The sequence below is a fragment of the Camelus dromedarius genome, chromosome 16 (genome assembly GCF_036321535.1).
Source record: "Camelus dromedarius isolate mCamDro1 chromosome 16, mCamDro1.pat, whole genome shotgun sequence".
NCBI lineage: Eukaryota > Metazoa > Chordata > Mammalia > Artiodactyla > Camelidae > Camelus > Camelus dromedarius.
In genome coordinates this window covers 10920424-10945801 of record NC_087451.1, presented here as the reverse complement: position 1 = coordinate 10945801, position 25378 = coordinate 10920424, and the positions used below count along the sequence as shown (strand labels likewise).

Below are 25378 nucleotides of genomic sequence, written 5' to 3'. Positions count from 1 at the left end.
AAAAGACAACCTACAGAATGGGAGAAAATATGTGCAAATGATACGACTGACAAGGGCTTAATTTCCAGAATATACAAACAACTCATATAACTCAATAACAAAAAAACAAACAACCCAGTTCAAAAATGGGCAGAAGACCTAAACAAGCAATTCTCGAGTGAAGACATACAAACGGACAACAGACACATGAAAAAATGCTCAATATCACTAATTATCAAAGAAATGCAAATCAAAACTACAATGAGATATCACCTCACACCAGTCAGAATGGCCATCATTCAAAAGTCCATGAACAACAAATGCTGGAGACGGTGTGGAGAAAAGGGGACCCTTTACACTGTTGGTAGGAATGTAGTTTGGTGCAACTATTATGGAAAACAGTATGGAGGTTCCTCCAAAAACTAAAAATAGACTTACCATATGACCCAGCAATCCCACTCCTGGGCATATATCCAGAGAGAAGTCTAATTTGAAAAGATCCATCACCCCAATGTTCATAGTAGCACTGAATACAATAGCCAAGATATGGAAATAAACTAAATGTCCATTAACAGATGACTGGATAAAGAAGTCATGGTATATTTATACAATGGAATTCCACTCAGCCATAAAAAAGAATAAAATAATGTCACTTGCCGCAACATGGACGGACCTGGAGATTGTCATTCTAAGTGAAGTAAGCCAGAAAGAGAAAGAAAAATACCATATGATATCACTCTGTGTGGAATCTAGAAAGAAAAGAAAAAAAGAAGACACAAATGAACTTATCTACAAAACAGAAACAGACTCACAGACATAATAAATAAACTTATGGTTAGCAAGGGGGAAAGGGGGTGAGAAGAGATAAATTGGGAGTTTGACATTTACAAATACTAACTACTATATATAAAGTAGATAAACAAGTTTCTTCTGTATAGCATAGGAAACTATATTCAGTATCTTGCAGTAACCTATAATGAAAATGAATACATGTATGTATATGTATGACTGAAATATTATGCTGTACATCAGAAATTGATACATTGTAAACTGACTATAAAAAAAGATAAAATCTTAAAAAAAAAAAAAACCCAAACCAAACCAAAACAAAAGAACACAATACTTACTTAAAGGGTTTCTAGGAGGACTGGGGACAATGGAAACGGAGTGCCCAGGCTGTAGAAGATCTTAAATAAATAGGGTTATTGTTATGGTGAGTCCTTGGTGTTAAACAACAGTAGCATTGTTGCTTAGGGCTCCCAACGCCATATAATCAAACTGACATTATATTCTTGAGTTCAGGGGACAATTGGCTACTCTTTTGGAGGAGCAGTAAATGTCAAAGGCTGATAGCTGTTGACATCCCCAAGGTGCCAGAGAGCCAGACTCGAGGTTACAGTGTGTCCTGCCTTTGACAGACCAATGAAGCACGTCTTCAGAATGGCATTTTGTTGGCTATTCCTGAGGTGGCTTAGGTGGCCATCTAAGGTGGCTTAAAAATCCGGAAATAACACACGCAGGGGAAAAACCAGTGCAATAATAACACATTTTCCTTCCTTACTGTTAGCTTCCTTGTTTTTTCTTTCTCTGATTCAGTGAATACCAACACAAGGATTATTAAATCTCCTGACATTTTCGTTTTCTTCCAAGAATGTATCTTCATGTCTGAGTAATTGTCATCACCTCCCCTGATGAGGGGGGGAAGAATGGGTACGTTCTGTGAGTCACGTCCACTGATTTTCAGGCCAAAGTTTCCCAGCATTCAGTGGAAGGCCGAGTCGTGTGGCGGAAAAAGTGGTAGCTGAGAACTCAGGACACTTGGGTTTGGTCTCCATCACCATTTCTGTCTGAATCTCTGTAAAAGGGGCCGATGGTTCTGCTTTAGTTTCCTCGTTTGTAAAGTGCATCAAGTCTGGCCTTGGGTATAAGCAAGCTTCGTTCGCACACCTTATAAGCGGTGACCCAAAAAGGACCCCGGCTTGAGCGCATAACTGGACTCCGCCCGGGTTGCGCCCGCGCTGGGCAGGCGGCTGCGGCGCCGCGTGGGGAACTGCGAGTTGCGCGCGCAGCGCCTCCGCCGCCTCCCGAACCCAGCGCCCCCGTTGCTAGGGGGACTGGGGCGACGCGCTTTCCGGCCCAGTCGTGGCGCGGCGCGGCGCGGCGCGGCACAGCTGTCATGGCGGAGGCCGCCTGGAGCACTGACACCGGAGAGGCCGTGTATCGCTCCCGGGACCCCGTGCGCAACCTCCGCCTCCGGTAGTCGCATTGCCTCAGAGCTCCGTGCTTTTATGCTCTCAGATAATTGGAGCCTGAACTACAGTTCTCGGTTGTTCAGGACCCCTACTTCCGTTTGCAATCCTGACCTCTGCCCGGTCTGCCCGGGTCTCTCTCACTACCCGGAACCCTCTTCACTCACATTTTCCAGACCCACCCTTTAAGGACCTTTCCTTTCCCACATTCCTCGGAGCCCTGTGTCCCCAGTGTACTTTCTCATCCTTACTCTTCTCCTTAGGACCCCGTGCCCCACTCACCTCCCTTTCTGTTGCCTTAGCCCTCCCCTCTACTGTGTTTTGTTTCCCCCGTTTTTGCTCTGTGTTTATCTCCTGGTTGTGTGTCTTGTAACGGGTATTTTGGGCTTCTCTTTCCCTGGCAGAGTCCACCTGCAAAGAATCACATCAAGCAACTACCTCCATTACCAGCCTGCTGCCCAGCCCGGAAAGGACCTCATAGACTTGGCCACTTTTAGGCCTCACCCAACCGCCAGTGGGTGTATGGTGGTGATGTGGCCCCTTGGGGATCTGGGGAAGGGCCTAGGGTGAGGTTACCTCTTAAGACAAAGTAGACCCAGGTCTGTAGTCTGAGGAAAGGCATAAAGAGGTTGGGTTTCTTGTCCAAGGTCACTTGGCTGGTAAGTGTTGAAGCCAGGATTTGATCCCAGGCAGCTTAAACTACATTATGTTGCATAAAAATTGAATAAGTGTAATTCCTGCCATCAAGATACTGATCTGAATTGTGGTCAAATGTAGTGAAATAGCAAATACCATACTTTAGATATATTATAAATTTGCCTGTCAACCTAAATACCATTTGTGGCATTTTTTTTTTCGAAGAAAGAATGCTCCAGGCTTGAACTACACTTATAAACCCTTTTCAAAACAATTTACAAATGGGGGTCTGCTTGGGAAATGTATATATTAACATCATTTTTACTCTTGCAGTTTTCCTTACCTGGGAAGCCAGAAAAGTGAGCAAGAAAGGACATTGTGTTCATGTTAGGTCACGTCTCTCTCTGCTTTTGTTGTCTGTTCAGAAATATTTCTGAGCAAGAGTGTGAGCTGGTGGGTTGTGAAGCATGTATCTTTGAAGAAGGCATACTCAGCCAGGAGTATATGTATTAGATTTGGTTCTTTTAAAAAATCAGTTCTTTGCAGGGAGGGTACAGCCCATGCTTAGCGTGTATGAGATCCTGGGTTTGATTCCCAGTACCTCCATTAAAAAAAAAAAAAAAAAAGAAAATGGGCAAAGGATATGAATGTACAATCCGAAAAGAATAAATACTAACTGCAGACAAGATTTTAAATGAAAGTTATTCGCCTTTCCTTTTCTTTACTAATACTTAGTCTCTTAAGGTTACAGTGTTTGATTCTAGGTATATGGTTTCAGGAATAGTAAAGATAAAAACATCACAGTTTTTTTCTAGCAAATATTGACAGTTGGGATTGAGGAAGAGCCATTCAGCCTATTTCTAAATTTCAGTGCCTCACACTGAGTTAGAATAAATAATTCCTGGAAGGCATGACTTCCATTTATCCAGATTAGTGATTAAGACTTCTTGGGTCCTAATCTTGGCTTCCACACATATCCACAGCATCTCTAGAGTGAGTCTAGGGTGAGTGCTTAATAAACCAGTGAGTTCCAACAGGTTTTGTGGCAAATGTAAGAGCAGGGACTTTGGCTATAACCAACTACAGAGCAAGAAGTGGTGCTGGTTTGGCTCAAACAATTGACTCTCTGTTGTCTTTGGAGGTGGACACCGCCCAGATGAAGATGAAGAGGAGGAGGCTGTGATTGGGTGGCAAGAGAAGCTCTTTAGCCAGGTGAGCCAGTGCCACGTGTCTGCTCAGTCTACCTCCACCCGGTCCACCTCCCACCTGGCTGGTAGCTGGGAAAGATTCTTGATCCATATCGCCAAACTAATTTCCAGAAGGTTGTAGCAGTTTTATACTTCCCACTGCTGTATTCATGGGGTCAGTGTAACATTATGCCTGCCACTACCCAGTTTTGTGATCCTGGCTAAGGCACTTTCCACCTCTGGGCCACAGAAAGAATTACTGTTTTGCTATGTCAATTCTGTAACAGTAGAGTTGAATTAGACTATCACTCTGGTTCCTTTTAGCTCTAATCTCCTTTGGATCCCCTGTCCTCCATTAGTTTAGACAAATGAGAGTTGGTTGTGAAAACATGTTGGATTGCATCATCTCTATAGAGCTGATTTGACCAGTTATAGGAAAAAAATTTGACCTATTCTTAGTAGATCTCTGTTTCCTTGTGACCTCAGTTTGAAGTAGATCTGTATCAAAATGAAGCAGCCTGCCAGAGTCCTTTGGATCATCAGTACCGTCAAGAGATTCTGAAGCTGGAGGATTCGGATGGCAGGAAGAACCGACGAATCTTTACTTACACTGACTCTGACAGATTCACCAACTTGGAGGAGGTATTGTTCTTTTCCCAAGTCCCATAGCTCCCTTAACCTTTGCCTCCCCTAGCTTTCTGGCCCCACTGTGTGTTAAGACAGAAGCCTGTTCAGGGGAGATGGAGACCCTGTCTAGGAGCCACCGTGTGCCGCTGGCAGCCAGGCCAGAGTAGGTGGGCACAGTCCGCAGGTGCTGTGGCTGCAGCTCCCTGCTCCACCTGCTGGAGGGACTTGGGGAGCCAGCAGTGTCTCTATTTTTATTTTGTTTTATTTTTAATTTTTCACCACAATTCAGCAGCTGCTTCTCAATACCCCCAAGACCAAAGTAGACAAAGATTGTGTTTGTACAAAGCACAGTTGGGCCAAGAAACTCATCTCAGAAAGGGACTTTTCCCCTCTGTTTAAAGCAAGTTTGAGACTCTGAGTCACAAGAGACCATTTAGCAGGGAGATGGTGGCAGGTCTCTTGCCAAACTCAGCCTTTTGAGTATGGCTGACTGCCAGAGGTACATGGCATCGTGGTGAGATGAGCTTGCAGTGTGGACTTCCCTGTCAAGCCACTTGCCCAAAAGGGTCCTGGAGATCATTTAAAGTGTCCATAGAAATGTGGCAGTATCTCTAATGCTAGACTTGCAGACTGCAAATTGGGAGAAACGGCCACTGGGCTTGACTTCCTCCATGCATCGTGAGATCAGACAGGTGGGTGGAATCTAGAACCATATAGATCAAATTCAACATGGATTCAGCCAAAACTGAATATATATGAGTTTTAAGAGGAATTCAGTACAGCACAGGGAATGGCTTATGTCCTCATTTTGCCTGTGACGACATGCCCTCGGGGACTTCAGTTTTACCTTTTCTTCAGTCACTGCATGGTGTATTCTTTTCAGTGAGATTTCAGACTCCTTGAGGGAGAGTAGAGCATGTATTTTCTGATTTTTGTCTGTGACCTTGTAGATTTCTGCAAGGAGCAGGTGTTAAGTGAACGTTTTTGAAAGGTTGATGCTTTTATTAAGAAAGCTGTGGGTTGGTAGATATAAAGTTTGGGTTGTCTGTTTTGGTAAAGAAAAGAAAATTACAGTGAAGTGTTCATTACCCATGTGCGGATTCTCTACAGAACACTTGTATTACATGTGGCATCTTCCAGCTACCTAGTGAATGTCAACGTCTAGCAGGCAGACTCACCCAACTCTTTGGTGGTATGTGCTTAGAGACTGCAAGCTCATTTTAATATTAGCACAAATAAATTCATTTCTGAAGGGTAGGATGCTGCTGAAATCTTAGGGCAAACCAAGGCTTGGTTGGACTCTCCTTTGGGTTGTCCCCTCCATTAGCATGTGTAACTGTGAGGTGGCTGTGCCTCTTAGGGTCGGGTCTCGGGTGAGGTTTCAGAAGGAAGACTTCCCTCCAGGTGCTTGGTCCCATGTGGCCCTGACCAGATGGCTTACACAGGGCTGCCCTGTTTTCCCAGCACTGTCAGAAAATGACCACCGCAGCCAGCGAGATGCCATCCTTCTTGGTCGAGCGAATGGCAAACGTCAGGCGGCGCCGGCAAGACAGGCGAGGGATGTGAGTACCAGCGTGGATGGCGGCTGGGGGGCCTTTGTGGTCCTTCCACGCCAGTGTTCTCGGTCTGCCTACCGACTCAAGTGTCCCATTCTACGGAGGCCCCCACCCTGGTGTGCTCCCCTATGTTCCTCCTTCAGGCTCTTCTTGGGGGGCCAGGGGAGTGACCCTTCCTGTGGTGTCTCCCAGGGAGGGTGGCATCCTTAAGTCCCGAATCGTCACCTGGGAGCCCTCAGAAGAGTTTGTGAGGAACAACCATGTCATCAACACCCCTCTTCAGACGATGTACATCATGGCAGACCTGGGGCCCTATGGAAAGTGAGTGCAGCCCCTCGTGGCCCGGCTCAGACCCTCATCCTTCCTCCTTTCCCTGCCCGTCACCCCCCTTTACAGTCATCTCAGGTATATGGGAGGGAGGCATTTTTTTCTTCTTTTTTCTCTTTGGAAGAAGGTATTTTACCACGATAATTCTCACTACAGCTTCTGTCCTCTCTGACGTGGGCTAGATACCTCTTCCTCTTTCCCTGGAGGTGGGACCAGTGATTTTGAACCCTGGTGTGGATTCCCTGGTTTCTAGGCTTGGCTATAAGAAGTATGAACACGTCCTCTGTACTCTGAAGGTGGATAGCAATGGTGTGATCGCAGTAAAACCTGACTTCACTGGCCTCAAAGGACCCTACAGGTGAGAAGAAGAGGAAGGGGACAGTGGACACCAGCACTCCTTTCCTTGTCTTCCCTTCTTGCCCCTGGTTGAGGAGAATCTCAGAAAGCCCTTCGTCTGTTCTAACTCTTAAATTCCTGGCCGGGGGTTCATATTCTCTTCCAGGCCATAGACCCTTAGGACGCTAGGCATCCTGTTCTCAGAAAATGTGCAGCTACACTGATTTGAAAGTGATGACTTCAGCAGTGTAGTTCAGTGAAAATAATTCTCTGCGCTGCTGCACACAGAGACTGACCCAGACGGAGCACGATGGGCTTGGCCAGGGCTTTTCCTCCGGGCTGACCTCTTCTGTCTTAGAGTAACAGAACCGCAACTCGGCTCATCCCCGGGCTGGGTCTGCAGGACCCCATCTCCTGTCATCAGAGTTAGCCCTTTTGTGGTTTCGACTTTACAGAATCGAGACAGAGGGGGAGAAGCCGGAGCTGTGGAAGTATACGATTGACAACGTGTCGTCCCTCGCACAGCCTGAGGAGGAGGAGCGGGAGCAGCGTGTGTTCAAGGACGTAAGAGCTGGTTCGTCCCAAGTACCAGAGAGCGGGGAGTGAGGCCACGTCCAAGGCTGAGGTCTGCAGCTGCGAGGTCTCGCTCTTAACGGCCCCTCCTGACTTAGGAAGCACTGCTGACATCTCACATACCCGCTTTTGATCCTGTTGTAAGATCATCATAATAATGACCATTTACTTGAGCATTTACCATGCTCCGCGCGAGGCCCTTCACATGCTTTAGTTCATTTAGACTGTACCACAGCCCTCTGCGGTGAATACTTTTATTGTTACCATTTTATAAATGAGGCAATGGAGACTGAGAAGCAGCTAAGCGTTCTGCCCAAGGTCACGTAAGCGCGAGAGCCAGGCTGGTCCCAGACCCGCGGACTCCACACCCTCCGGGCCTCATGGAGACAAAGCTGGCAGCAGCTGGGATGCTCAGGCCTCCGGCTCTTGGTGGCAGTTCCCACTCCTGCTGCTTGCCTCCCTCCCGTTTGGAACTGAACCCCGGTCTGGCTGGGGTCGCCTCTCGAGTTCTGGTTTGGTTTGTCTCCTCAGCTGTATGGCCGCCACAAGGAGTACCTCAGCAGCCTCGTGGGCACCGACTTTGAGACGGTGAGGAGCCCGGCGTCCTGTAGCCCCAGCCCCGCTGGCGGGTGTGTTCAGCTGGAGTGTTCTGACCATCACTGAGTGTTGTCTTCTCCTCAAGGCCCCCAAGACATACTCCTCAGTGTAAAAAGGAAGTAAAAAATAGCATGTGGAGTATAATCCTTGTTACGTTTTAAAAACATTGCATGTTGATCTAGAACTGTTAACCTGTAGAAGAAGGTCCCAAAGGGGACACACACTGTGGGTGACTTTCTCTGGGGAGTGGGCGGGTTGGAAGACGGCAGATGGCTGTTGTGTGATGAGAGGGTTAAATTAGGAATGTTTACTTTTTATTCTCTAAACTTAGGTACTTTTGAGTTCTTATCAGTGGCAGTGTATTTATTTATTACTTTATAATTAATTTTATAAATATAGGAAGGAAAAATGTCTTCCTTACTCTTCATGTCGCTATTCTTCCTAAGTGCCCCGTAGAGATGGGCTGTCATTTTTGTTTGTCAAATAGTTTGGCTCTTAAAAAACAAAACAGAATAGTGCGAGTCAGTTATTCTGTGGTCCTACTCTGTGTCTTACTGCAAGAGTTCCATTTCTAGATCTGGAAACAAGGATGAAATTACCCAGTGGTCTCCCTCTCTCTCTCTAACAGATGAACTTTCATTATTTTTTACATTGCATTAACATCAGATGTGCAGTGTTAAAAAGTTGGATAAGATAGATACACAAGTGATGAGAAAAGGAAACTGCCTAGTTCCTGGACCGCAGCCCTTTACGGGGAGCAGGGCTCTCTAGTTCTCACTATATGGCAAAAGGCAGCTGTGGATGCTTCTCTCAGCTCTTCTCGAAAATACTCATACTTTGTTGCCCTCCCCACCATTCAAATTAGGTCCTTTCCCCACTGTGTTACATGTTTTAGAAATGGAGGGAACAGATCTGTGGAGAAGTGGCTGGTAGGGCGGAGGCATGACAGTCATACACGTGGGTCTGACGTCCAGCTTCAGGTCTCCGAGGGGTTTGCCCACGGGCTGGAGGAGGGGTGCCGGCGCCCTCAGACCTCCTGACCTGTTCCCACTTCTCTCTGCCTCAGACCGTCCCCGGTGCCCTGCGGCTCTTTGTAAATGGAGAGGTAGGTAAGTTTCTTACCAGACGGAGATCCCTTGATGCTCGGCCAGGGCAGGATGGAGCTGTGGAGTGAGCCGCCCCGCCCCAGTGGACGCCTTGGGTTGTCCACAGCACTTGGGAGGCTCAGGCATGAGTCCTTCCTGGAGACAGAGTTCCTGGCTCTCGAGGGACTTATTTTTTCAAGTGTGTGGGCCCTTCAGGACTGGGTCGGGTGCTAAGGGTGATAGGAAAATAAGTTGAAACCGTTTCCTGTTTTCTTAGTTTCAGCCCAAGGCTATGAGTATGACAATCTCTACGTGCACTTCTTTGTGGAACTGCCAACTACTAGTAAGTAATGTTCCTAAGTCTCTCTTTTTGTACCCATTCTGACAGTTTTCCAGAGGCATTCAGTCAGGCTCCCTTCCCGACTCCTCCACTAAAATTGTCACTGTTCTTTTCAAGGTCATAGATCACTTCCAAGATATGAATCCTGTGGTGACGTCTGCTTTCACCCTGCTTGTCTCTCAGAAGCATTTGCCACAGCCCACTTTCCTCGCTGGAACCCTCCTCTTGGCTTCTGGCTCCATGCTCCTCCCTTCTCTCATTGGTGGCTCAGAGGCCTCCTTGGCTGTTTCCTCATCTTCTGTTGACCTCAAATTATTAGCGTATCCAAGGCCGGGCCTGGCCTTCTGTTACTCTCTCCCTCTCCAGTCTTTCTAGGTCTTTCTAGGTGGCTTCATCCATCCCATGGCTTCAATACTGCTTGTATGTCTCAGACTCCCAGATTCTCTGTAGCCTTAGCCTCTCCCCTGAACTCTAGACTCCTGTACAATTACTTCTTTGTCATTTCTGCTTAACATGACCAAGAGAACTCATAATTCCTCCTCTTGCCTCAAACCCACCCTCATTGTCTTCCCCCACTTAGCAGAATGGCGTTGTCATCTACGTAGTAGCTGATGCCAGAAGCCTAGGAAGCATCCTTGATTCCTCACTTTCTCTGGCTCCCTGCATCCGGTCACTTTACCACCAGTTCCTGTCAGTTCTGTCTCCAGAAGATGTCCTGAATCATCTATCTTCTCGAGCATCCTGGACCAAGCCACCAAGCATCTCTTGCTTAGACCAAAGCATTTAGTTTCTAACTTACCCTCTTGCTTCCTGTCTTGCTCCGGAGAGGAACAGTTCATTTGCCGCATATATCATTGCCACATTGAGCATTTTTCAGTTGTCTCTCTTGAACTTAAAACCCCACAGCTTCCCTTCTCACTTAAAGCAGAATCCAAACTCCATTCCCTGAAGGCGCTGGCCCCTGCCTCTCTCTCCCTTACAACATTCTAGTCATGCTTGCTTTCTCTTCTTGAACGTGCCAAGTTCATTCCCACCTGTGGCCTTTTCAGGACCGTTTCTTTTGTCTGAAACCTTTTGTGTCACATCTTTGCATGACTGGTTCTGCTTGAGTTTAGGCTTCAGTCTAAGTGTCCTCTCTGAGTGGTGTCCCTCCCTACCTGGTCTAAATGAGCATCCAAGTCACTCAGTCCCTTCACCCTGTTTCATTTTTAGTTTAGCATTTAGTACCACCTAATCGTCTCTTATTGGTTGGTTTGTTGTCTGCACCACCTCTCCTCCACCCCCAACTAGAAGGTTAGCATCATGAGAGATAGGAAGCTTTTCTGTCTGGTCACCAAGATGTCCCCAGTGACTGGTCACAGCACATAGCAGACACGCAGTACGTGCTAAATGGAGGATTTGTTGCATGAATGAATGGATAACAGAACTTTGTCTTTTTCTCAACTCCTTGCTCTCCTCCCAGGTAAACTTACTACGTGTGGTCTTTTGCTTTCAGATTGGTCGAGCCCAGTGTTCCAGCAGCTCTCAGGAATCACACAGACCTGTGCCACCAAGTCCCTGGGAATGGTATAGCAACGAAGGGGGGGCGCCTGGGAGGAGCAGGACTCCTGGGATGGCATCTGACGAGCATCAGGCTGAACAGGGGAAGGTTCCACTATTGGGTCTGGCCCTTCGCTGTGGGCTCTGCAGGGCTGCCTCGTCCAGGGTCCTCTCTACCTTTTTGAAAATGGTCACAGCTTGGATTTGGGTGTCCCTTCACCTCTCAGCCTCTTACTTCCTACCTGGGGTGATAGTTTATCTTTTCCCCTTGTGGGGGTGACCTTGTCACTGGCCACAGGGAAAACAAATTCCCAGTGAGGGCCTGTCCACCCCATGACACCGAGTATAAAATAATATTCCTCTCTTTTAGGATAAGGTGGCTTACTTCTCCTACCCATTCACATTTGAGGCCTCCTTCCTCCACGAGGATGAATCTGCTGGTGAGTGGCCCGGCAGGTCCCTGGCCGTGGGTCTCCGCAGGCCGGGCCATCTCCCGGGGAGGCCTCCTGTGACCTGGCTGCTGCTCCCACTCATGCAGGTGCCCTCCCGGAGTGGCCCGTGCTCTACTGTGAGGTCCGCTCGCTCGACTTCTGGCAGAGGTATCGCGTGGAAGGCTACGGGGCTGTGGTGCTGCCCGCCACCCCAGGTGACCTTTGTCCCTGCCCTCCATGTGGCTTACGTGCCCTCGCTCCCAGAAACAAGACTAGCACTTCAGAAGATTTGGCCGCTTCCCGTGAGAAGTAGGGATGATTGGGAATTGGAAGCACTTAACTCGCACGATTCCTTGCTCCTTTGGAGGAGATTCCCCTTCTCCATTAGAGACAGCCGGGTGAAGGGACAGCTAACTGAGAAATTGAGCAGCTCTGGTCTCCGCTCCCAGCAACTCTTGATTTGACTCCTGGCCTTGAGGGGGGCACTGCATGGGAAGTGGGCTACTGGCGGGTGCGTATTGAGTAGATCAGAAGCCCTTTTGAAGTAACAGCCCTGCCTTCTGTTGTGCGCCAGGCATTGTGCTAAGTGCTTCTCGTTTCATTCTCCCCACCACTCGGTGAGGTGTCGGTGTTGCTATTATTTCCATTTTGCTAGATGAGGAGACTGGGGTTCAGAGAGGTCGAGAAACTTGTCCTGGTGCACAGGTAATAGCTGGCAGAGCAGAAATTGGAATTCTGATTGATTTCCAAATGGGGACCCTAAACCACCATGATGACCTTCACCAGAGGCCAGGTCGTCACCAGGCCAGGTGTTTTACTGGTGGCGAGGCCCGTGTCGTTGCTGGGGAGTCAGCGAGGGGCCGCGTGCCCGTCCCCGCCATGGCGCCATTCTCCTCTTCCCGCACAGGTGCACACACCCTGAGAGTCTCCACGTGGAGGCCCCTGGAGCTCGGCACCGTGGCTGAGCTGAGGAGGTTTTTCATTGGCGGCTCTCTGGAGCTGGAGGACCTTTCCTACGTGCGGATACCAGGAACCTTCAAGGTGACTTTTGTCTCTGGGGAGACTTCATGCTGGGAACTTATGTCCCTGTTTCTTCTGGAAAAGGTGGAACCGGGGTTAAGGCCTATTGCCCATTGCTTCATTATTGCTTAGTCCCTTCCTTCCTGTGGCTTCAGCTAGAAGTCTTGACCGTGTCTTAAACCAGGTACAGACATCCACACGCTATCCTAGGAGAGCTGTGGAAAACAGTGCACTTAGAGATTTCCCCTGGTCCCTGTCAGAATAACCAGCCCCTCCTTCCAGCCCATCCTTGAGGCTTCCAGAATCAGAGGGTTGGCAGGCAGCCTACAAGACTGCTGGTACTCAAAGGAGGTTGGAATGTGCCCTGATTTACAGTTGGGAGCCCAATGTTAGCCTTGAGGTGATGGAGTCTGGGTGTTGGAATGAAGTTTCCCCAACAGAACTGTTCTCCCCAAGAATGGGAATAAGAATGGGAGTGAGGCCAGCATGGTGCCTGGGGTCTAGAAGCCAACAGAAACCTGACGCTAACTGGATGCCGCAGGGGGAGCGTCTGAGCCGCTTTGGACTCCGCACAGAGACCACAGGCATTGTCACCTTCCGCCTGCACTGTCTGCAGCAGTCCAGGTGAGTGGTCCTGGCCCTCTGCCTTGGGGCTCTTCATCCCACGGGCTGGAGAGCAGCCGTGGCCATGTGGCGGGCTCCCCTGCAGGGCCTTCATGGAGTCAAGTTCCCTGCGGAAGAGGATGCGGAGTGTGTTGGACCGTCTGGAGGGTTTCAGCCAGCAGAGTTCCATTCACAATGTGCTGGGTAGGCTCCCCCTCCCCCAGCCAGCCACCCAGCATCCACATGGGCCCATTTCCCGCCACCATGGCAGCTGACTCCTGTGTCTGCTTCCCTCGCAGAGGCCTTCCGTCGAGCCCGGCGCCGCATGCAGGAGGCCCGAGAAAGCCTTCCCCAGGACCTAGTGAGCCCCTCGGGAGCCATGGTCCGCTAGCTCGCTGCAGCCCTGGCCTTCCACAGAACAACAAGATGAGTGGTAGCCAAGGCCATGCCCTCCCGCCTCTTCATCTTTCTGATTAGAGATCGTGATGCCCTGCTGAAAGCTGGCATCACTGAGAGAATCCCGGGCCTGCCCCCCTGCCTCGTCTCCAGCTGCCTCATCTTCAAAGCTGTAGACCCCGGGGCCCCCATGTGGTCCCCTTCTTCATATGTCAGACACTGCAAGTGGGCATCACAAGGCAGGCTTTTTGGTTTGAGGGCAGTTTGGGGGTGGGCCCAGAGTTCATTCTGTCCTCGACTCAGCCTCCTTCCGTCCTGTCTCACAGCCTCAGTGGCAGAGCTGCGGTGCCTTCCGCTCCACACCTGCTTTATGAACGGAGGCTCGAGAAGGAAGGCAGGCGAGAGAGATCTTACAGTCCCGGCCCGGAGTCCAGCTCCTCTTCCCAGGGTAGCCTCCCCCACTACCGGGAGCTAGCTACATTTGCGATAGAACTTATTTCTGGAGTAAATGAAGGCTGAAGGCAGTGCCCAGTCCTTTCTGCTAGCTGGCTGGTATCTTTTATTGTGTTTTTTTTACATAAAGACTTTTTATACTGACTGATGTTCTGTCGCCTGATTTCCTGTTCAGGTCGCTGGCGTGGCTGGGGTATTCTCCTTAATGCCAAGGCCCCCATGCCACTGCCCTTCCCAGTCCCTGCCTTTTGTATTCCAGAGTGTTTCTTTTGATTCTCTAAACTCAGCCCCCGGGAGAGGCTCAGAGGCTAGTGCCAACTGTGTCTTGGCAGCACTCCTCTTAAACATCTGGAGCAAAGCATGGGACTGAGGTCATGCCCTCCCCAGCCCAACGCAGAAACCAGCTTCTGCCCTCAGCGGTGCTTTATTGGTAGAAGCAGAGTGTGCTGCCCACCTGCAGGCTCCAGGGAAAGACCATGGGTGGAGTGGCTAGAGGCTGGGACTCTGTGGCCCCCGTCATAGGCAGGGGTCAGGGACAGGCTGGGAAATAGAAGAAAGTGGCTGGAAACCTTCCAGATGACTCTTCTTGCGAGGTCCTGAAGGCCCCTTGTTTGGTTCACAAGGCCTTGCACCTGGAGCCGATGTGCAACCTAATAGGTAAGAGGCTCCGTTAGGAGGAGGGTTCAGTGCTGCTGGGAGCCCGGCCGTCACTCCCAAAGAACCAGCTCTGAGCGATAGCCAGCAAAAGCATCAGCAGGAAACGGTGGCCCCAGGGGAGAAGGTAGCCTTGTGGTCTTCCCCAGGTTCCCCTGTCTCCAAGGCCGGAGGCTCCGATGGACTCCTGCGGAAGTGGCACAGGTGGGCAAGTAAGGAACTTGCTGGATATCCAGACATGGAGCTGCTTTTAGGGTGTTGGAGCCTTCCTGATTGCTCCCCAAAGTCCCAGCGCCCTGGAATTAACTTGTCAGCCCAGAAGCTAGTGTCCACCAGGAAAAAATCTCTAGAGACAAGGTCTGTTGTTCTGCTTAGAGGCCTGAGAGGACTCGGCCATCCTGTCCAAGGAAGGATGTGCGGGCCTGACCTAGCACAGGGCTGTCGCAGGGGGGCCTCCCCTTACCTGCAGAAGCCTCATGTGCCTCTCCAGGCTGACAGGTTCAGTCTGGGGATGGAGTTACAGTTCACAAAGCCCAGGGGGTAGGTGTTGGCCTTGAAGATGTCCCTTGGAACAGTGGTGATACCAGTATTGTCACACACAATTCGAGACAAGGAAATCTGGCGAAGGGCCTGGCGCTGGCGCTTGGTGAAAACACCCCGTTTCTGCCACCAGAACCTACAAGACGGGGGAGAGAGGTGGGTGAAGTTCGGGGGGAATGAATAGGAAGGCGCACCCGCTGTGTGCTGGGTACTTTACATACATGATTTCATTCGCCTGTCCAAAATCCCTGCAGGAGAGGTGTGATTCTCATCTTATAGAGGAAGAGTCAGGTTCAGCGGTCAAGTAAATTGCCCAGGATTAAATGCACAGTAATATACATGGCCAGGGCTGGATTTGAACCCGGGTAAATGCCAAATCCAAATAAGGAGTCGGGTCTTAAACCTCAAGCTTATTGGAGGAAAACCAGATTTAGCCTTTTCTGCTTGTTTTTGGGATCCACAAGCCTGCAACAGTGAAGCTGAGAAGTCTGTCTCCTGGGTTAAAGGTGCCTCTGCCTCAGGCAAGTGGTCTCTCTCCCTCTGACCAAGCTCTCCAGGGAGGAGCCTCCTGGTCTCAGATCTTGGAAGAGATGAACCTAAAAAGAGTACTTTCACTGTTTTTCAAAAAGTTGAAGCATAGTTGATCTACAGTGTTCTGTTAGTTTCTGGTGTACAGCTTAGTGGTTCAGATATATATATATATATAAACTTTGTTTCATTGTTGAGTCTTGGAATTCTAGTGCTTTCTGCCTGGCATCTGGGGCTGGTCCCTTTAGGGTAGGGTCACTTACCTGTCTCCGTTTCGGGCTCTTGTAAACTGGTTCTCAAAAAGACAGGCCAGAAGAGGCCCCACTCGGGCCCCTGGCAGAAGAGGCTCGGCGATGGCCCCAATCCAGATGTCAATGTTGTCAGGTGTCCTGTACAGAGTCAGGAACTTCCGTGCCAGATCCCGGTTATTCAGCACCTGGCTAAGCTGCGCCAGATTCCGGGGCTGGGAGAGTCCGCAGAAGCGCCTCCACGCGTTGTACCCTGTAGGGAGAGGGGACAGAAGCCGTTTAGTCTTACCTCTGCCGGTTCCCATTAGCTTCTCTCCACGATTCCTCCCGAGAGAGCTCTGTGGTCAGGCAATATTGGGCAGAACAAAATCCCTGCTGGCAGAAGAGGCCTTGAGCTTTTCAAAGACCAAATCACTCCCCTCTAATTTTCAATGTGAGCAGACAACCATACTTTGTGTCTATCAAACGGAGGCGTATACTAACGTAAAACACTGTTGTAACCAGCACTCACAACCACAATGATATTATTATTGGGCTCATGGCATTAATTAGACACAAAGAAGACAGTACCCAGAACATGAAAGACTCTCAGATTTGTAGAATGAATGAATAAATGAATACATAAGTGAACAAAGAAATGAACAGCATAGATAAAATTTATCTGCTCAGAAGAGGACCACGTGGTCTTTTTATATAAATGAATCCATTTATATAAAAGGTCCAGAATAGGCAAATACGTAGAGATAGATGATTAGTAATTTTCAGGGGCTGGAGTGAGGATGGGAAGTGCCTGTTTTTTTTTTTTTTTTTAACATTTTATTGTAGTATGATTCCTGTATAGTAAATTACACATATTTCAAATGTACAATTTGATGACTTTTGATAGATGTATACACCAATGAAACCACCACCACAATCAAGATAGCTAACATTTCCATCAGGGGAGTGCCTGTTATGACCAGGTTTCTTTTGTGAGTGATGGAAATGTTCTGATATTAAATATGAGGCACAACTCTAAATACACAAAAACCACTGAATTATATACCTTATATGAATGAATTTTATGATATGTTAATTCTCTCTCAATAAAGCTGTTAAAAATTTTTTCCCACCTACTCAGAAACTTACAAAGACCAGCCATACTGATTTTTCAGCTATCAGGATCCCACACCAAGACCAAGTCATAATATGGTGGGGACCATCAAGTTAGGAGATAGCTTCTTCATAACCTAAAGAAACAGGAGTCCAAAGTCGTCCACTGAACTACAGCTCACAAATACCATCCCCCGGCTGAACAAAGGAAAACCATATGATGTTTCACCATTACTAAGCCCTGCTGTGTGAATCTCTCTCAGGACCCTCCCACTTCTGTGAGGTACTTTGTAATCTCCATGTTACCAGTGGGTATTTGCTGAGCTTGAGCAGCTGTGACTTTTCCAAGGTCACCCCCTCTATGCAATGGAGTTCAGATCACACTTTCCAATTCCAAATTTGGTGTTGGAATTGGGACGGGATTGGAGGAGACTGCAAGAGCTAGGATCAGGAAAATATTTCTGGGACAGCTTGGCGGGATCAAAAACAGTGTGCCAATTTGGCTGGCTAGCAATCTCACATCTCCAGCAGGGGGCGCCCACAGCGCTTTAGCTGTCCGGGGCACCCAGGTGTAGGGAAGGAAGGAAACTCAAGTTCTTGAGTGCGGCTATGTGCCCGCCAGCTGCTGTGTTAGGTGCAGGAGGAATTGCCCGCACTTCATTATCAATGGCCACAGAGAAGCCGAGGCAGATGGGGCCTCAGGTTGTACCGAGACAGAGAAGTAGGCGATGGGGAGGGGGAGAGACCAGCAAAGCGGGGGCCAGTCTTCCCCTAACATCGTGGATTGAACAGGGGGAAGTAAGGAGGAATTTTTAACTTGACTGGAATTTCACTACTTCTTAGTTCTGTGGCATTGGGCCAAATTACTAGATTTATTTCCTCACCTATAAAAATGGCTATAACAGCTACTTCTCAAGGTCATCGGGAGGACTAAAAGAAATCCATCAAATTTCCTAGCAAAATGCCTAATTTTTCTTCTTTCCTGGGGTAGAACAGCCAAGACAGTTTTAATTTTACTCCACCTGTTCCCTGCCTCTCAGTCTCTTTGCCTTTCTCCACTTAGAGCCAGGAGCCAGCTTCTATATCCTTGCAGCTTCCTCCTTGGAACTTGCCAGGGTACTGGGGAATGGGGTAGCTCTCCCCTGCCTTTGAAACCTACTGTTTTTTGCTACTTGGAAAGTCCTAATCTCCTTCATTCAGCTCCTGTGTCCAAGTCCTGGTCCTGTGGCGACCCTAAAGCTAGAAACCCCACGGTGGATGAAGAAGATACTGAAAAGGAGGTCCTCAGCCTCAGGCTTGTGTGCCTCTGAGCCACAGCACATCCCGGTGACAGTGCCAGTCAGAAAGGAACCCTGGTCAGGCAAAGCCTGAGAGGAGGGGAGGCAGCCCCCTCACCTGGGAGGCCGTGATCGCGGCTGCGTTGCATGTTGAGGGCCGCCAGGTCCAGCCCAATCCTTCTGACTTGCCGAAATAGCCGGTCCCGTAGCTCATCCACTAACATGGAGTCTTGACGGTTCAGCTTGGCAGGGGTGGCCATGAGGCCTCGGAGGATGGGGTCGATGCCACCTGGTGGTGGGAATGTGAGCAGCACAGATTGGACCAGCCTCTTGGAAGCCCCTGAATCCCATGATGCTAAACTAGCTCAGAGCTGGACAAGCCAGTCACTTAAATTCTATGATGTGTGTATCAGGAAGCAGTGACCCAGGTGGACAGGAAGGGAGCTGGAGCTGGCAGGGAAAGAAAGCACCCTCACTTCTTCTAGAAGGAGTGGAAGGAAGCTCCTTTCTTTCAGGACCACAGCCACCAGTCTGACATCAGTCTCCTCCTCTTTTAGAAATTCTCTAATCCTGGAGGGGATGGGGGCACGTGACTAAGGGTCTTGGTGACACCTGCCCTGTTTTCACTGCCCGTGACCTGAGCAGCAGCCTGGCCTCCTTGCACTAAGCTGGGCCCCACCCCGACTCCTGGCTGCCTCTGGAAAACCCAGGCACCTTCGTGCACGATTCGCCAGCTGGCGAAGAAGGCAGAGCTGAGTGGGACCCGTGAGTTGGGCGCCGAGGCCCGGTACTGGCTGTCCAGGCGGAACATGAACGGCTGGAGCATGGTGTGGCCGAAACGGAAGGCCAGGGTGAAGACGTTGGCCACCCGGGGGTCTACATTGGAGCGGTACCCCCGGTAGGGGCCCAAGGTTCTGCTGGCCCTGGCCTGGCCCAGAACCAGAGGCAGAAAGTCCCGGTAGGTGATGATCTGGAAGAAAAGATGTCAGAAGATCATTACCTTGATGGCCCCCACCCCACGTCCTTGCCTTGGGGCAAAACTTTTGCTTTTCGAAGCCTGCTCAGACATACCAATTCTTTATTGGCATGGTGTCAAATGTTGCCATGTTGAATTCCCATTGTCTGATGGAGATACTGAAGCCCAGAGAGGGTGGGTGACATGGTCAGGGTTACAGGTCAGATCTCAGGAACATTCCCAATCAGACCTGGCTGACTTGAGGCACATCCCTGAGGATGTATTGAGGAAGGTGGGAGTCACTCCCTCAGATGGCTTCTCTGGCCAGATTGCCTTCTAGGGGATGCTGGGACCCAGGCTCCCTACCTGGACCATGGCCCCCAAGATCTTGCGGGCCTCCTGGTACAGCTTGTCTCCAGTCCACCGGGGGTTCAGGCGTCTCAGCTCAGTAGCCAGCCGGTTGTGCTCTCGCACAAAGAGGGTGTGCATGGCTGCCAGTTTGGGGGTTTCCGTTGACCGGGTATCACCTTGAAAATCCCAAGATCAGAGTGAACAGAGCTCTTCCCACAGAAATGTCTTTCTGCTAAGGCAGACAGAGCTCTGGGGACTAGAAAGAGGTGGTGGGACTTTGTGACCTGGGCCAAATTCCTGGCCTCACTGGACCTCCATCTCCTCAGCTGTGCGGTGAGGCTCCACCAATGACCACCCTCCTTCCCAACACAGCGGGCCAGAATGGGGAGGACTGTGGAGTCCTGGGTCCCGAAGTCCCTGGAACGGGTTTGGGCGAGGGGGGGAAGCACAGGGCAGCTGCTGGGCTTGGGCGGGAAAACCTTTGCCTAATGATTCTGCTCTGCAAGATGACCAGATCCGCAGCCAGTGAAGGGACACAGTGACTCAGGGGCCTTGCCTTTGGGACTGTGGGTCCCCCTGCCCCACGGGTTGCATCCTTCTGCACGGTCTGTCCCAGGGGCTAGACCTTTCCCCAGCTTTGGGCTTGGTGTCATGCTGCTCTCCCCAAGGAGCCCCAGGGAGGGAGAAAAAGGGAGGGCTGGGCAGAGCCTGTTCCTGTCAGCAGACTTCCTTCCATGGGCCGGGAAGGAAAGTACGTTCCCAAAGGTGGCCTTACACACAGTCACTTGCTGGCTTTGAACTAAGCTCTTTTGCACATGGTCCTATTCAAACTACTCAGTTTCAGTAGACATCTCATGAAGGTGCACGCTGCTCTTGCTGGGAACAAAGAAACATATGATCCTTAGAAAAGGGGCTTGAGATGACTCCCTGCGAGGGAAGTGGTGGAGCAGAGTGGAAAGAGCCCAGACCTGGCCACTGCACTGACTTGATTCCCACCGTGGGCTCTGCCACCTGACCCTCTGCTCTGGAGCACATCAGTTACCGTCCCTGAGTTTCTCATCTGCAAAACGAGGGCGATAATTGTGCCCTCCTTTCAGGATTGCTGTCAGGATTAGAGATGGCACATTTAAATATCTGAAACAACCAGAAGCGAGGACCATCATTATTATGACCAGGACGGTGTGGGGGAAAACCCTCAGAAGAGTTCAAATTATGCATCCAGAAGAAGGCAGCAGGTGACAGGGTCTAGAAGCAGTGGAAGGGAAACTAAAGAGCGTAAGGGAAGTTAGCCCCAAGAAGGAAAAAAAAAAAAAACAGATGAAAGTAAAAACTACTTTCAGGGAATTAAAGAGGCTATTGCTATGTGAAAGAGAGCGTTTTCTCTGAGGTCCCAGAAGCATGATGAAGAGCAGCAGATAGACAGTAGATCAAAATGAGGGGGACCTTTCCGACAGCACTGCTCCAGATGGACTTCTAGTGGGTGAGCCCATTATCACTGGAGAGAGTCAAGCTGTGATCTCTGGCCACCCTTGGGTCACTTGCAAAGGGACCCCTTCCAGCGTACTGATTCTGTGATGACAGCGCACAGATCTGCACTGTGGTGTGCCGAACACTGAGTTCTGGAGCCGTATACCCCATCCCGTCCCACTGTGGCTTCCCAACCTGGAACCCAGGGACTGGCTGCTTCCTGGGGTGACCCCCCCCACCACCACCACCGTGTCAGACCTGCCAGGAAGCAGGGGATGCGCGCAAAGCGGTTGGTGAGGAGGCAGGGATCATCGTGCAGGTTGTCGAAGGGCAGCAGGGCCCGCCCGTTGTCCTGGAAGCGCTGGTTGACGGCCAGCAGCCCCAGGTGGTTGGTCCGGTTGCGCAGCCGCAGGGCAAGGGAGACCTCGCTGCCGTACACCATGCTGGCATCTACGAAGGAGGTGAGCGCGTTGATCTGGTTTCGGACTTTGTTCCTGTTTCGGGGGCAGGCGGGTGCCGAGCGGAAGAAGGGAATGCAGTCACGCTGGTTGCTGATGCGGGGGTCGTTGGGCGGGATCTGAGATGGAAGAGGAATCTGTGACACTGGGGCTCCTCACGAACAAGCTCCCTTCTCCTGGTCATCCCCCACCTGCTTCAAAACCTTGCTCAAAACTCCCTTCTTCCAGGAAGCCCTCCTTGACTCACCCAGACTCAAGGTGCTCACCAGGCCTTCTGAGCATCCTTAGCACTTTGTGTCATAGAGTCATGAAAGGTTAGAAATGCATGAGGCCTTAGAGCCTCATCTTAAGGATGGGGAAACTGAGGCTCAGAGAGGGGAAGTCACAACTTGTCAGCAGGAAAGGAGGGATGAGAACTAGTTCTCCCAGCACATGAGCCTGTGCTCCTTTCATTCCATTTAGTTCGACAGGTGTTTCCTAAGCACCGTTCTGTGCTGGGTGCTTCGGAGACTGGGAAAGTCACCAAAACTCAGGACAGGTTGCGGGAAGCTGGTGTAATTCAGTCAAAACAGACACCCACGTAGAGTAATGTAACTCTGAATTGAGGCAGCATTTGCTGTGCTTGGTCTAAGTCAAAAGCTAAAGGTGTAATAGGATGCTGGGGAAGGCTCCCCTGAGGACCTAGAGGAAGGAGCCAGCCAGGGCCCCCACACATCGCACCCCACACTAATAAGGGCGAGTGAGTGTGTGAGTGTGTGCACGGACCTCCCCTCCATCCCCAACAGAGGCTCTGCTCCCAGGAGTCCGTCTTTTCTTCCCCAGTGTTCCACACTATCATTGCCTCTCAGCGTGCACGGTGCTCACGGCCAGATCCCAGGAACTGGCAAGAACTGCAGGACCTCGGATCTCCCCAGGAGGGAGAGAAGGGCAAGAGCTAAGAGACTCTAAAGGCTTCAAAAAAAAAGGCAGCAGCCCAGAGGCTTCCCCTGCTGGAAGCAGACCCATGGGTCAAGGCCAGTCTCAACTGCTTCCCTTCTGTGAAGCCTGCACTGAACCTCCTGGCAGGTTGCACCACCCCCACCCCTCAAACACACACAGAACCAGGAGTCTTCTTGTCTCTGTGTGATATCCCAGCATCACAGGCAGTTCCTTAATGCTCCAGATCCCCAGTCCCAGCTCTTAAACTTAAACTTAAACCTTAAGCCTATAACACCATCACCTGGGGGTGGAGGCCACACCAGGGGCCCGGGAAATTAGGGGAGGGTACCTTGATGGGGAAGCAGGGAGGCAGCTGGGCACAGGTCCTCTCACAGTCAACGCCTGCAGTGAAGGCCACCCTGGCTGGGGACTCGGGGGCGAAGTCCAAGTCGTGGTCGATGAACTGGCCCCACTGCATGAACATGAGGGACCGGCCCCGGTCGGAGGTCAGCCTCTCGCTGGGGAAGCGCACGATCTGGTTGGAGACGGCCCGGACCTGGTGGGGAGGTAAGTCAGTGTGGGGCGTAGGCTCCTGACCCCTTGGGGTGTCAGAGCCAACCCAGGACTCGGGATGGCAGGTCACCCCTGCTGGAGTTAGCGTATTTTTGCGTCCTCTCCAGCCCTCCTCTCCCCTTTCCTGCTCAGCCCCACCTCCTGTGTTGCTGTCATTCCTACAAGAATGATCTCTGGCCTGGCTCCTGACGATTCCAGGAGTAAAAGGAGGGGGATGGGCCAGGTTGGCTGGCTCAGACCCCACCTGCTCCCCCCGAGAGGCAGATCGATCAAACTGATAGAACAAGTTATAGACTTGTGGATAATTAGATGGTAGAATTGATCGACAGATGCAAGGACTGGTTGCTAGTTGCTAGGTGATGGATAATAAATATGGAGAGAACTGGATAGATGGAAAGATCAATGGAAGAAAAAATAGTAAATAGATGTTGATAGATGGGTTGATGATAGATTGTTCTATTACCATATGAATAGAAAATGGATAAACTGTTAAATGTGAAACAGTTTAGGTCCATAGCTAGAGCTACATTAAGGTGCATTGTTCTTTAGTTTAGCAAGGTACTTTGATGCTAATTTTTCCGGAAAAAAACGATACTGTAATGGCTGGCGTTACTTTATCACATCTTATATGGATGTTTATACCAAGGACTTTATTGAATAGTCACAACAGCAATAGGAAGTAGGTTTTACTGCCATTTTACAGCTGAGGAAACTGAGACATAGCTGGAGTCACCCAGCCCGCCAGCCATAGAGCCCGGATGGGAGCCCTGGCAGGCTGACTGTGGGCTGTGCTTTGACTCCCTGCGTTTAGAAGAGATGGGGCATCCTCTAGACCCTCAGCCCTGACTCACAAGAGGGAGGAGGAAGCCGTTGCGCCTCTTGCCGGGGGTCCAGCCGAAGGGGAGCGACACCCCGTCCTCATACTGGGCTGGCAGCCAGCGAGCCAGGGCCTGGTTGGCGGCCCCCAGCAAGGGTCTCCTCCTGCGGCGGTGGGTGGGCTGGGGTCAGCAGGGCTGGGAAGGAGGGGAGGGAACGGGGCAACCCCAGGCCAGGTGCCGCCCCGGGCACCCACCTGTTGTTGCATCTCCCGGTGATGGTGCGGTACTTGTTGCTGCACTGCTCAGCCTCATCCCGGACGGCGCAGCCACTGGCCTGGGACAGCAGCCGCAGCTGGGGTGCCGTTAGCACGTCTGGAGGTGGGGGGGCAGCGGGCAGGGTTCTGGCTCCTTCTTGAGCTAGTCTGTTCTGTACCTCCCACCCCTTTCTCCTCTCCCCTCCCAATGCCCCAAAGCCACGTGCTCTGCACCCCAGTCTGTCTCCCTTCCACTCCCAGGCTGGGGCAGGCCTGGGGCGGGGAGCTCAATGGGGTGCACAGTACCAGTGACATTGAAGGATCTGGACTCCTGGAGTTGCAGCTTCTCCTCCAGCAGCCCCAAGGCCACGTGCATATAATCAGCAGCCCTCACAGCTGTCCTGGTGGCTGCTACTGGCTGTTTGAAGTAGGACAGAAGGTCCATGGGGCTGGCCAAGCCACTGCGAAGGCGCTGCTTGATGCTGCCCAGAAGAGGAGGAGTGAGGGCCAGGAGAAGAAGCAGACCCACCCAGCAGGGCCCCCACCGTGGGCAGTGGGCAGTCAGCACAGGGGAAATAGACAGAAGACTGGACGGAAGGGAGGCTCTGCACTGACACGGCACTGCCCCAAGGTGCCCAGGGCCAGCTGATGGGTGAGAGGCCCTTGGCTGGAGTCCACCCCCCATCAGTGACCCTCCCAGGCCCACGCAGGCTCCAGACCCAAGCCCAGGCCCACCTCCTCTCAGTCTGATTGTAGGCAGAATCCACCAGCAACTTGGCCTTTGTTATGCAGCTCTGAAGGACTGAGGTGTCCACCGCCCCAGAGAAGGCTGTTCAGGGGGAAGGGGACTCAGGTTCCAGGGCAGCCACAGGTCCCTCAGACCCAAGTCCTCCCCGCTCCATTGCCCCTCTCCTTGGCCATCCGAGGGGCTACTACCTGGGGCTGTGCCCTCACAGGGCTGGGCCAGGATGAGTGTGGCTAGGACCCCCGCCAGGGCCGGGAGCAGCTTCATCTCTGCAATGAGACCCCAGCCGCAGTGGGGTAAGCGATCACCAGGTGGGGGTCCCCTGCTCCCTTCCCGTGGCCTCTGAGCTGACCTCTCACTTCCTCCTGCTCTTCTCTGGAAGGAGCTGGGAAGGGACTTTTATAGCCTGTTCTGAGGGAGGGAGAGGAGCCCTGGGCGTCAGAAGCCCAGCCTCTTGAGGTGGGGCTCTGGGACTTCCCTCTCATTTTGGGGGGAGTCATGGGACTGAAACACATACCCCCTCCACCAGCGTGGGGATGTTCTTCCCCCTCACCTGCTCACTCCTC

At 51.0% G+C, this 25378-nt stretch overlaps 2 protein-coding genes across 6 annotated transcripts; one reads left to right on the top strand and one right to left on the bottom strand.

The window, feature by feature from the left end:
* Positions 1-2124: 2124 nt before the first annotated feature.
* MKS1 (MKS transition zone complex subunit 1) lies at positions 2125-14078 on the top strand. 4 transcript variants are annotated; one of them, XM_064494972.1, is made up of 18 exons: positions 2125-2235; positions 2633-2742; positions 4006-4076; positions 4538-4693; positions 6143-6240; positions 6427-6555; positions 6815-6919; positions 7353-7461; positions 8002-8058; positions 9134-9172; positions 9430-9495; positions 10988-11058; positions 11402-11471; positions 11570-11630; positions 12370-12503; positions 13024-13106; positions 13192-13289; positions 13385-14078. In XM_064494972.1, exons 1-18 carry the CDS (start codon positions 2156-2158, stop codon positions 13474-13476), a joined length of 1629 nt encoding a protein of 542 aa, XP_064351042.1. In that variant the 5' UTR covers positions 2125-2155; the 3' UTR covers positions 13477-14078. The 4 variants fall into 4 exon arrangements, 3 of the variants coding, with proteins under 3 accessions (XP_064351042.1, XP_010988699.1, XP_031323927.1); XM_010990397.3 differs by having other exon boundaries at positions 9134-9176; positions 11570-11677; XR_004141840.2 differs by lacking the exon at positions 13385-14078 and having other exon boundaries at positions 9134-9176; positions 11570-11677; positions 12923-13106; positions 13192-13256.
* Positions 14079-14342: 264 nt separating this feature from the next.
* On the bottom strand, positions 14343-25088 carry EPX (eosinophil peroxidase). 2 transcript variants are annotated; one of them, XM_010990396.3, is made up of 13 exons: positions 25004-25079; positions 24803-24896; positions 24374-24549; positions 24068-24185; positions 23847-23976; positions 22772-22978; positions 21305-21623; positions 19595-19755; positions 18988-19243; positions 18392-18562; positions 15920-16157; positions 15052-15264; positions 14343-14775 (listed from the first exon to the last, which is right to left on the bottom strand). In XM_010990396.3, the coding sequence occupies exons 1-12, from the start codon at positions 25077-25079 to the stop codon at positions 15063-15065; spliced, it is 2148 nt and encodes a 715-aa protein (XP_010988698.2). In that variant the 3' UTR covers positions 14343-14775; positions 15052-15062. The 2 variants fall into 2 exon arrangements, with proteins under 2 accessions (XP_010988698.2, XP_064351041.1); XM_064494971.1 differs by having other exon boundaries at positions 14343-15264; positions 25004-25088.
* Positions 25089-25378: the final 290 nt, after the last annotated feature.

Excerpts from the sequence above, each read along its gene's own strand:
- MKS1 (XM_031468067.2), top strand. The coding sequence starts at position 2,156 with ATGGCGGAGGCCGCCTGGAGCACTGACACCGGAGAGGCCGTGTATCGC. Across the intron at positions 7,462-8,001 it reads AGCAGCGTGTGTTCAAGGAC|CTGTATGGCCGCCACAAGGA; the intron begins GTAAGAGCTGGT and ends TTGTCTCCTCAG. Across the intron at positions 8,059-9,133 it reads TGGGCACCGACTTTGAGACG|ACCGTCCCCGGTGCCCTGCG; the intron begins GTGAGGAGCCCG and ends TCTCTGCCTCAG.
- EPX (XM_064494971.1), bottom strand. The coding sequence starts at position 25,079 with ATGAAGCTGCTCCCGGCCCTGGCGGGGGTCCTAGCCACACTCATCCTG. Across the intron at positions 19,244-19,594 it reads TCTTGGGGGCCATGGTCCAG|ATCATCACCTACCGGGACTT; the intron begins GTAGGGAGCCTG and ends CTTTTCTTCCAG. Across the intron at positions 18,563-18,987 it reads CTGGCGAATCGTGCACGAAG|GTGGCATCGACCCCATCCTC; the intron begins GTGCCTGGGTTT and ends TCCCACCACCAG.